Source organism: Lycorma delicatula, chromosome 6, assembly GCF_047948215.1.
Source record: "Lycorma delicatula isolate Av1 chromosome 6, ASM4794821v1, whole genome shotgun sequence".
NCBI lineage: Eukaryota > Metazoa > Arthropoda > Insecta > Hemiptera > Fulgoridae > Lycorma > Lycorma delicatula.
This window is the reverse complement of record NC_134460.1, coordinates 76,343,955-76,356,798: the sequence shown is the minus strand read 5'-3', so window position 1 is coordinate 76,356,798 and position 12,844 is coordinate 76,343,955. Positions and strand designations below refer to the sequence as shown.

Sequence of the window (12,844 nt, the reverse complement as noted above, 5' to 3'; positions counted from 1 at the left end):
ATGACCTTGCTACAAAATGGTTCAAAACAACTCAGAAAGAAGGATGTCTCCCCAAAACACAAACTCTCAGATATAAAAAAAATTTTTACTTTTTACAATAAGAAAGCTGACGGTCTGCCCCTGTCATTGTTAACTGAACTGTCTGTCGGCTGGCTTACACAGGACAGGCAAGCAGGATTTGTTGTACTATCTAACCAGAAGACATCATTCAAATACTGACATGACATATTTGTATATAAAATGTAAACACAACAGACTAGTACAATGCAATAACTAGTATGCTAGACACAGCAGTTAGTGAAGGGAAAACTTTCAGCTCATGTATTGTACTAGGTATATAGAAATGCACCTTAATTATATAAATCAGTTACTACAGTGTTGTATTTTCAATTAGTCTCTAAGGGAAAGTGCTAACTAGAACTTTGTTACAATAATAAATTAACTGGCATTGTTTTTTTTTTCATTTGTACTTTATCTTCGATATAACAGTTGTATCCGAATGAGCGTATTATAGTGGGGTCAAGTTGTATAAGGAATATGAGAGCAGCAGGACAGGATTTTGGAAATACAAGGGAATGATATTAGAAAATTTGTTGTATTCAGCTATTTAAGAGCAATGCTTCATCTAGAAGGGCGGAAATGAAGGGTATCAGATGAAGGGTAGTCAATGTGATCAAAATGGGGTGATATTATGGTATGTATATTAAAGGAAAAAGGATGCACAAAAAAATTAAATGCTGGATTTTCTAGCATTTTGTATAACAAAGTTTATTACACAGCTCTGAGTTGTGGGTTGTTCAAATTAAGAAAGTATGTACATTTGTTGAGATATCCTTCAGGATATTATTGAGGGATAGGAGCAGAATGAAGATGTGTGGCTAAAAGTAAAAACTTTAAGAGTGATGGACAAGATAAAGGTGTGGAAGCATTGATGATAAGCACATTTGTGAAGAAAGGAGAAGCATAATCTGGAAAGGTTAAGAAAGGTTGAACACATGATGCTATGACCATACAGATACTCCTACAGTTGAAACTATTCTCTGCTGCACATGACATGATGTCACTGTGCTAACTCGCGCCATCAGTTACTATGTAGTATACCTGCAGTTTATAAGCTAGTACTTTAGTACGAATCACCATCGTGATTCATGTTCTACTGTGTCTGATTTACTTATTTTTTTATTTTCATTATAGCGAGTGTATTGTTTGTACACATGTAAACTCTGTGAATGTATGTGTCTAAAACTGTGTGTAAACTGTACTGAATTTGTGTGGCTGTTTTGAGTTTGAATGCGGGTGGATAAATTCAAAATGGTGATGTGTGCTATTTTTCGGTGCAATAACAATAAAATACTCAAAAATAGTATTTATAAACTTGATAAGAAGGTTATGTTTTTACTCATTCCCAAAAGATAGTACACAAAGAAAAGTCTGGGTAAACAAATGCAGCAAAGACAATTTTAACATCATCAACATGACAATTTGTAGCATAGGTTTTAGATCTTATCACTATGAGCAAGTCTTACAAAGTGAACTTTTAAATTATGAACCGTGTAAAGAAAAATTAAAAACAGATGCTTTTGCTACTGAGCACTTACCTAAAACAGGAACTGACAGTAGATTAACTGGTTCAAGGAACGTATGTAGTGAAATTACAGAAAGGAAGAAACAAGTAAATGAGGTGCTATCAAACAAAAAAAAACATTGCTTCATCATCAAAAAATGACAAAAATTCATCAGTGAATGGTGAAGAGGAAAATCTCACCATAATGATTTCTCAGAGAGTCAAAAGTATTGTACTAAGTACATCTACAGAAGGTGAAAAACACGAACTACTTAGTGAACTGAATAATATCAAGTTAGAAAATAAACATTTACAAGAGGAAATGTCAAAATTAAAATCAGGTAATTATTCACTGAAGCAGCAAGGTAAATATGTCAAAAAAATATTCACTCCAAGCCAAATTCAAAAAATGAGAAAAAGCGTTGAATCCGATGAAATAGTAATCGATCATTTTTGTAAGTAATCAACTTCATATAATATTTAATCTTAATAATAATAAAACAAAATAACAATATACATGTAGGATAACAATAATGTGTTTTGGTTATTTCTTTTGTGCCTGGGCCTATAATAAAGAATAGTTATTCACCTCTTATATAATTAAAAAGGGTCAACGTTGCAAATTACAATCGTATAAAATTGTAATTTCAACAAAAATATACGCAAACTATAACACATTATAACAGTTTGACAATACAAGAGGCGAATCAATCTTCGCCTGGCGACAAGTTGTCAGGGAATGACATCAAGTGTGGAAATGAGATAGAGCTACACATGTGCAACAGACTATCTGTAATTGGAAGTGTCATGAGTTGAACTGGATGTAAAACGAGAAGGGATAGATCCAAGTTGACAAAGAGAAGTAAGACACTTTGTGATCTGTAATGTACTGGATTAAATATCGTGGGCATTACGGGTAGCGGGTAGATGATAAAGGTTACTACTACTGTTACTTACATCAGATAAAGAAAACAACAGAAATAAATAAGTATGATAAAGAAAATATATTTTGATAAAGAATTTTTTATTTCTTAATTAGAATGTCATGCATGCTAGTAAAGTTAAAATTTTAAGGTAGATATTAAAAAAAAAGAAGCATTTCAGTTAATAATGTTCTCTAAATTTGATAATCCATTCATTGAAAATCTGTTTATAATATTTTCTTGCGACCTGTACACTATCCGGATCTAATTGGTTTGATTCTCTTAAATCAAACTGGTGCGCTCCTTCTGGTATTAGTACTGCTATTGATGTGTTTGAGACATTTGACATAACACCACCAGAACTGTATGGGTCAAGAAGGCCATTGCTGAAAAAAATACACAATTTATGATTATTCTTATTATTTTTGGAATAATAACAATATTTAACCTTTTTGAAAAAGTTAAATAAATGAATCAAACTTAGTCATAAAATAGTAATTTCTAAATGTCAGTATTTCTTTGTAGAAGAAGTAAGAAAACTTGAGTTTTGAGAAAACCCAATAGGACTCTCTTAGGGTGATATCCTATTTAGAATCCATCAGTCTCCAGATACTATTAAGCACTTTAGCCTGCAATGTAAGGACATTGACCGGAAATACTTGCATATCTTTGGGGAGATAAGGATGTTTCTTACCTCGTTGTAATAATCTTCTCACTTGCCTATTAAATACTAGCCATGAGCAGTTCATATTGTTGATATAAGAAAAGTTTATTTTTTAAATATAGTTTGGTTGATCTCAAAAATAATCAATCTGTGTAATGTCAAATCCAGCAATCATAGACTACAGTTCTGTATTTAAAAGCATGGAAAAAATAATATATCAGTTTATAAAAGATATATATAATTTTTAATTTAACAAAGTTTGTGACTAAAATGACTTATTATGTTATACTGCGGTGATGCTATATTTACACTGAAGTACACTAATAGTGAACAGCTTGATGACAAATGGTCACAATTTCATTTAAATAAATAACCTACTTTTTAAATACCAGTTAAAAATTCAATCACTACACTTTGTTTTAGATGCACTGACATAGGAGGCTTACTAGACTCCATAACAAAGGCTGCTGACATAACAATGAGAGGGTATGAGTCAAGAGAGTGTAGGGGAAATGAAACTACAAGATAGCAGCACCTGTTGCTTTGTACAACATCTTTTTCTTCTGAGAAACATTATTGCAATGAATACTATTTTTGTATCTGTAAAATATTTGATTAATAAGAAATCAAGATTGTCATTCAATACAATCATAAGACCTGTGTTTTTTCTAAAGTAAAGGAGTGAAAAGTTGGGAGTAAGAAGTTGTTTGTTTTGTAAGACTTTGCTCTTTTCATGTTTTGGTTTATTTTAAATGAAAAGTCAAGAATTGTTTTCAAAATAATATATTGAAAAGGAGTAGCCTATGAGAATTAAGAACAGGAAAACTTTACATGAAATTTTATTAATTGTTTTTGTTGCATATGACAACGTTAAAAAAGTTTCTTTGAAAAAACAAGACACAGAAACCATGAAATGCTAGTTCTTGAGATCATGACTAATGAAAGAATACAAAATTTGAACAAAGTATAAAATCCAGGAGATGAAAGTTAAATCATGGGTTTCTATAAATCATTTTTAAGTTGGGATAACTACTTCTTGCAAAACTTTAAGAAAATATTATATAACAGGATCACTTGCGAAAACAAACAGTGAGCAGTGTTGAAGAGTAAATATGAGAAATTTTCAAACAACTCATGTTCGAAAACAGAATACAGAAGACAATGTAGAGATTTCACAACTTTTCACTCATAACTTTTGTATTTCTCACTTTTAAAAATTATTATTCAAAAAATACCACAGAAGTAAACAATGTAAAGTGAAAAGTGGAAATTTAGAAGGTTCTTCAAAAACAAATCAAATATGAAAATTCAAATGAAGATAGAATTGTACAGGGTTTGGATGGTGAAGCACCAAGTATCTTGGCGTTTGGATTTACAGATCTGGGCTCTTCACGACTCACCTGCAGGAGGTGACAGCTAAATGCAAGAAGATCGTTGCAATCTTGGAACGGTTGATGGCAGCGCAACAGGGACCAAAGGAGAGCAAGAGAAGACTGATTATGTTGGTTGCACTATCATCACTGATGCGGTTCTGGTCTGGGTGGAGGCACTGAACCAGAGGCACAATGTAGAACGGCTAACCTCCTTGCAGCACTGAGCACCGTTCAGGATGATGGCTGCATACCGCACATTGTCGGGGGACATGGTGGAAGTACTCGCGGAAATCCGCCCGATAAATCTTCGTGTCTGGGAGCTGGTGCGTATTCAGATGGGGACATCAAAAAGCATTGCACGACAGCTACTGGAGCAGGAGATGTGGGATAACTCGGCAAAAGGTGCGTGGACTAGACGACTTACACCACGCCTAGCCCCGTGGGTTCGGAGGAAGCATGGCGAGATAACACATCACTTGACGCAATTTCTTTCAGGTCACAGGGTGTACAGGTCATACCTGTTTAAATTCAGACAAAGACGCACCCCGTCCTGTACAAATTGTGGGCAGGTAGGCACCCCAGAAAAAGCAAGTTTTTCCATTTTGAATTCCCATAGGAGTTCTATAGTGCAGACATCCAACCACCCATTCTAACAATTAGTTCTCAAGAATTTATGTTGAACTTCATTAAAACATATATGACATTACTAGCTGATCTTATATTTGCCAGAGATCTCCTCTAAAATTCTTATTACTGCAAGATAAGAATTATAAATACTAGATGGAGGATGTTGTGGAAGGAATCCAAATCTAACAGTTGGTTGAGAGGTGGAGGAATAAACAATAAAAATGTAATCTAGTCAAGGCCTGATCAGAACTCTGTAGAATTAAGTATATATGTTTATTCTGCACCCCAACTGGTTTTTTTTAACACATGTACGTAATTAAATTCACTTAATTCTGAGTTCTTGAAAAAGTATAATCCACACCATAATACATCAAGTATTGAAATCTGACATTTCTTATTCGATTAAAAAAAAAATTAAATAGTTTGTAAATAAGAAAAAAAAACAAACTTATGTAGTCACTGAATATCTAAGCCTTGCTTCTGTTCAGTCTTCTAAGGAATTTATTTAATCAGAAGTAAACAATCAGCCAAAGAAGTGGAGCATGAGGATGTATAAAGTGCTAAATTGTTTATATATATATATATAATGATACAATATGATGAGTTTATGAATATTATCATGTTATTTATCACATCTGGAAATAAATTTACACTTAAGAAACTGATCTGAAGAAAAACCCCTTTTCTTAATCTCTGTTTCAACTTGAATATGGAAATTTTATTTGTTAAGGAATCCTTAAATAAGCCCATTATGTACCACCTACACTCTAAAGTGTGTAATATACTCTTCGCCAAGCCATGCAATATCTCTTCTCCAGGTAGAAAATGACAAAAAAACATTTTTGTGGAGAAGATAGGTATTTTAAATATTTGTCCTCTGGCAAATAATCACTGTAAGATCTATCTTGAAATTTAAACTGTTGTAATAATTTTCTCAAGATACTGCACTAGCTTGCAGTTTAAAATTCTTTACATCTAGCCTACATAAAACACTTATATAATCTCTAATGATGCACAGCATGATCTAGTTAATATTCCATGTGGAAAAAATGTAAACTAAAAATTTCTGGAAGTCTTTAGTTCACATTCCTTTCCAGTTGGCTTCTGGAAGCCAACTGGAAAGTACTGGAAGTTTTTGTGCAGACAGGTTACAAGCATCTACTACAACTGATTATGTATGATATATTAAACATTGCTATTTTTTTTTATTATTATTAATAAATACTTGTTTATTGTTACTACCTGTATTCAGAATAGACATTAATATTTAATTTAGCAATGTTCATTTATGTTCATTTGAGCCCACTGGGCTGGTCTTGTGGTTAACTTGTTGCAAATCAGTTGTTTAACTCCTCGGATTTGAATACTAGATCGTGGATACTAGTGTTCTTTGGTGGTTGAGTTTCAATTAACCACACATCTCAAGAATGGTCGAACTGAGACTGTACAAGACTACACTTCATTTACACTCATACATATTATCCTCTGTAGTATTATCAGTAAAGTAATTACTGGAGGCTAAACAGGAAAAAGAAAGAAAGTTGTTTAACTCCTGATTTTTGAAGATGAAAGTTTTGATGTTCAAATCCTTGTAAACATTAGTTGCTTTTATATGGATCTGAATACTAGACAGTGAGTACTGGTGTAATTTGGTGGTTGAGGTTCAATTAACCACACAACTCAGGAATGGCCAGCTCAAACCTGTACAAGGCTACACCTCATTTACATGTACACATATCACCGTCATCTTATCAGACGAAGGGAGGTTGCTTATTGTTCACAAGTTAAACAGATTACAACATACACATTAGGAAAATAATATTCAGTTACAGAATTTTTAGTACTCAAAAATTTAGTCAACTAGTTATTTTTTTAATTTATTGTCTATCTCATTGTCTTTTTAGTATTTAATTCTCAATGTTAAGACCATAAAGAGGGATAAGTTTTCTCATAACTGCAGATTATGAGAAAACTATGTATTCATAGTGAAGGAAGAAATGTCATTAACAATGTTATTAAATACTTTGATGAACAGAAAAAAAACAGGTAGATTACTTTAATTGCATGTTAGTTCACATTTTTCTTATATTTGAAGTTAGGTTCAGTTGTGCTGCGAGAATTTTGTTCAGATGCAATATTAATTTGAGCATGCAGTATATAAGACATATAAATAAGACAAGTAAAAAGAAATTATGACAATTCGAAAACAAACTGAAGTCTGGGACATTATTGATAACCCAGACTCGCTCAAATGTTTGTAACTGGTGATGAAGCACCAGTGTATTGCTGTAATGTCAAGATGAAGGCTCAATCGTGCCAATGGAAGTTTTCTGAGGAGCCAAGATAAAAAAAAATCATGTCAAATGTCAAATGTGATGATCCTTCTAATTATTTTCTTTGGCTACAATGGAATTGTTCATCACGAATTCCTATCACAAGGTCATACAGTCACAAGGAGTACTACCTAGTAGTTTTACACAATTTGTATGACAATCTGGATAAAGGGAGTTGGAGAGACAATTTGTGGATTTTTCACCTATGACAACGCACTAGCGCATACTGCATTACTTATCCAACAGTTATTGGTGAAATACAACACTACTGTGATGCCCCAACCATTCTATTCCCCATACACGGCTCCCTCTGAATTTTTCTTATTTCCCAAACTTAAAAGGATATTCAAGGGTTACTTTCCAACTATTGATAAGATAAAGGCAAAATCGCAAACTAAAATGAAGGTGGTACCCAAAGAGGCATTTCATCAAAATTTTTCAAACTTGAAGCTATGTTGGCATATGTGTATAATATTACAAAAAACTATTTTGAAGGAAATGGGATATAAACACTGAAGATTGGATAAATACTTTCAGAGGAAATTAAAAATTGTCATTACTTTTTGATCAAAGCTCATATCTTGCAGTATGTAGTAATCTCTTCTTGAATTTTCTGTTTTCAGGTGTTGATATCTTATGGGAAACTTGAATAAATTTTACTTTTCAAGTATTTCCTTAGGAAGAAGTTACAAAATATAGATTTTGCACCTTGCTGGCCAAAGAATGCTGTACCTTTGGAATGAGTTGGTTTAGCAGAAGTAATCTTATATTCATAAAATCTCTGGAATTATGATATATGTAGTCTTGTATTTTTGAGTTCAATATATAATGAGGGAAATGTGAAACATGGCTGAATTTTATTCAGATTTCATACAAAATTGAGTGTCACGGCTCTTCCCAATTATTTTAAAAAAAATATGGAGATATCATGCTATGATGACATTTGAGACATTGTTATATCAATATAGCATCTAGGATTTTCATTTAACCATGGTTGATTATTTTGCTTATTCACAAAATCGTTAAATTTAAAAAGTGAAATGTGCTCATCAATTATCCCCAAGATATTTAACCTCTTCATCCAAATGAGAAAAAACTTAACCAAAATTTATATGGTTTTTGAGGTTGCACTTGTAAAATTTCAATTTATATTAGTGATACCTAAATCTTGATGCAAAACACTTCCTATACTCCTATACTAGGTGCATAAATATTTAATCTCACTGAATGACATTTAGAGGAATGTTTTGGGACCCCAACTGATTTCTAATCTAACAGGTTTTCTGGTATTTGAACACGTCTTACAGATAATCTCAAATTTATGACATGAGTAATTGGCATGCACTCATGTACCTGAGATTAAAATACATTCAAAATAACTTTGTGGCAGCCTCATAATTTTCTTTATTTTTGTAAAATGCCCAAAGCACAGTGAGCACCTATCCTCTTCTCTATGATTAACTGTATAACATCAAGTAATTCGCATAACTTCAGCAATACAAAGACAGACAACAAACAGTACCACTAAATCCCTGTTGTAAATGATTTCTACATATTCTAAATCATCTTGTCTCTAGCAAATTCCACACATTGTATGTAATTTTAAGATAATGATAGAGATTCACTGTCAGTACTTTATTACTTCACCTCACTGGTGGACTCTCATCTTATAAAAAGTTATAAAATTAATGATGGATCTCTTTAAAAAGAGGTAAATTTATAATAACAGAGATGATCATTAACACTAATTTAAATTATTGCTGTTGTTATTTACAAATAATTCATTAATGAAACTATTATAAGATTATGTAGTTAAAATATAGATATACTAACCTAAATATAATATTACTTGATGTTTCCAAATGTTTACCACCATATTGTTTAGTAATAAAATATGGTCTTGGTTTTACTTTGAATTGTTGCTCACATTTGATTAAATATTCAACAATATTCCATGATTGTGGTTCAAACATATCATTTACTCCATTAGAACATACTGGCATTACTAATTGGGTACACGCCTGCAAAATAAATTAATATTAAAAGAAGATGATTAATTGTTTTTCCTAATATTTATAGAGAGGAAATAAACAGAAAAGAACAGTTATTTATTTTCTGTAGTTTCCACTGCTGCCAGGAAAGTCAAAAAACCAAAACTTTCAACTATGTGACAGATTAATTAGCGTTGATCTATGAAAACGTAAACGTAGAATCTACAAGCATTCGCTTATATATTGTAGTACACAGAACAAGAAGTAATTGAATTGGCAAATCGATTGATATTAATCTCTTCATGAGCAACTGTAATATAAGCAGTGTGATAAATGGTGGCTAATACATTCCATTAATGAAGTGAATGCATATTCTCTTTAATAGACATATCATCTGTACATTACACTATTGAAAGACACATAGAACATGATGTTCTATGTTGAGTACATTTTGTTTTTAATTTGTTTTTTGTTTGAGTTAAAACAATGTTATGAATCAGCAAAGTGCACTGTCTCATGTCCAAAAAAATTTGTTATGTTAAACTATACATTCTAGTCTTTTCTGTGGATAAAAAATAGAATATAAACTACCTGATTTCATAAATCTAGTATTAAAGTAGTGACATTAAATAATGTTCACTACTTGCAAGGAAATAGTAGAAATAGATTTATTATTGTAGGATTTCTTTATAAGTTTACAAATAGTAAACGTACTTTATTAGGCATAATCGTAATTATTAGAAAATAATGCAATTTTGTTTTCATGCTACTGTGTAGGTACAAGTTTGAAAGCCCATTGATAACCATAGTGGTTCCATACCTTTTCTTCCTGCTTTATGGAAGTGAATTTCAGATGTATATCTGATTACAGGCCAAGGAATCTATGAAAAGTACACAAGATAAGTAATGTATAGTCACATGTAATGGGAGAACTAAACATTATAAGACCAATTCACATTTTGATGCAAAATGGAAATGATAGTTTCAATATACAAATCTAGTAAATCTCTTTGGATGAACTAAAGTTCAGGTGCAAATAGAACTGAGGTTGTTGATATCTGGTGCTATTTGAGTGTTGAAATACATTTGGTAAAGTGAATTATTTTGTTTAAATAAATAATTTACAAAAAGCAGTAGAGGTTCCCCAAACCTCTAATAAATTGAAAAATTTTAATTTATTATTCGAATTTATGAAGAAGGATTACACAGAATTTGATGAGGCTCTAACATACTTAAATAAAGATGTGACACTAAGGGTAGATGAGATACCATCACAATTTATTGTTTAGTTTACGAAAAGTAGGTTTTTTTGGGGGGCGAACAATGCTTTCATATTATTTTAGCCTAGAAACGATATATTTATTGTAAAAAAATGGGTAATTAAAAAATTATAACCCAGAAACACAAAAATATAGCTTCAAAGTAAAAAGCCTGTAATGAATGCTAAAAGCGAAATAAAAAAACACTTATCATATTACATATCTCAATTAAAATAATAAAATTACCAACTGCTTTATGGAACACACTGCAGTAATTTATATATCTGAATGTAAACAGATGGCCCTAGAAAATCGTAGAATGTAAATTAACATTTCATTATCCTCTAGAACAGTTTACATGTTAGCCCCTAGTTTAAACTTATAGCATAATGTTGCATAACAGATACAATCTACAAGGATATGATGCACTGTTAGTTGATAGTCGCAGCAACCACAAACTGGTGCATCTATTTAAGTCATCAGATATCCATGAGTGAGCCTAGTGTGCCCTATTCACAAATGGCAGAATGAGGAGCTCCACAAAGAAACAGTGTTCTTGATTGGATGAAGTTTATTGTTAATACTGTATTACCGTCCCCCTCACTTTGCCACACATCATGCACCATTCTTTTTAGAAAACAGACAAAGTCATTTGAAGTGACGGGATTGTTGAAAGGAGGCTGGAAATAAGCCACCTTTGCCACATCATCAGCATGCTGTTAACTAAAATTACAATATGGCTGCGGATCCAACAAAAGCTCACTCTTATATTACAGTGATTCATTTGTAGAATTACACAATGAATCTCACAAACAACAGAGTATCTGGAGTACACATCACTAATCACTTGTAAGACACTCATGGAATCTGAACAAACAAGAACACATCAAAATTTTGAGCTAATTATATGTAAGGTCTTATTAATGGCAAACAGTTCTGCAAGAAAAATAATGGTGATGGAAAGCCAACATGCATGTTCTGTTGCTAACCACAAAACCGCAACCAATAGAATTAACGTTTCTAGAACCGTTCGTATCTGTAATAATAGGATTCATGCTATTCATAAAATTATAAAATTTGTTTTGTTAATCAGATTTGTTTTCTTTTTATTATACTGACAAAGATCAATGCAGTAATTAACAAGAGAAGGCCCGTCAAGTGGGATAATAACAGGAGAAACAGTAAGGACTGGAGGTATCTGTATATTTAAGAGCAGGTCTGAATAAAACACCTAGAATGTACATTTTATAAGAATAGAGAAGAAATAATCACTAATTTTAAAAATTGTATATACCGGTATTTGTTTTTCTACTGAAGAAGAACATAAGTGTTAAAACTACTCAGCCTAATATCTCAATAATACGTACTAGCATAATGTATAGGCAAAGAATTCACGTTGGAAAACGTACTAGCTGAACACCAGTTTGGTTTCAGGAAGAGCACGATAGGAGATAAGAGGAGATAAGAGGAGAGGAAGAGCAGATAGGAGTCTGTAGGGACTAATCATTAAAATTAATAAAGCCACTTAAATGGAACCTTTGATTTGGAGAAGGCATTTGATAATTTAAAACAGAAATATTGTTTAATATTTTAAGGAAAACTGAAATGAAATACAGAAAAAGAAGAATTGCATACAATTTGTACAAGAATCACTTAACAGTGGAGTAGAATATGAAGAAAGTCTAGCTCTAATTCAAAAAGGAGTGAGACAAAGAACTTTTTTCAATTTGAATATAGAAAAGGTCATTCAAGAATTGAAGGAAAGATTTGAAAGTAGAGTAACTATTCAAGAGAAAAAGTAAAAATGTTATGATTATCTAATGCTATTGTTTTCCTGACTGTAACAAAAATAATTTAAAAGAAATTCTAAACATTATAACTACATATCATTACTAGAAAAACTCAGTTTGAAAATACAAAATAAGAATAAAATAAAGGCAATAAAGTGACGGAAAAATAAAGTGAGAGAAAAGAGGATAAAAAGAAATTAAACATAAGACAGATGAACATAACGCAAAGAAGTAAGAAAATTTTATTGTTTAGAGAGTAAAACTGCAAAGGATAAAAGAAAATTGACACAAGCGAGAGATTTTTCATTCAGAAAACAAGT

General features: G+C 31.8%; 1 protein-coding gene across 1 annotated transcript in view; it reads right to left on the bottom strand.

Moving 5' to 3' along the window:
* Positions 1 to 2,586: 2,586 nt before the first annotated feature.
* Positions 2,587 to 12,844, bottom strand: part of LOC142325951 (lysosomal Pro-X carboxypeptidase-like) — a 35,589-nt gene continuing 25,331 nt past the window's right edge. The window contains exons 8-9 of the mRNA XM_075367915.1: positions 9,318 to 9,505; positions 2,587 to 2,873 (exon numbers count right to left, since the gene is read on the bottom strand). Coding sequence (XP_075224030.1) covers positions 2,669 to 2,873; positions 9,318 to 9,505 — 393 coding nt within the window. The 3' untranslated portion in view covers positions 2,587 to 2,668. The remainder of the gene's footprint in view (positions 2,874 to 9,317; positions 9,506 to 12,844) is intronic.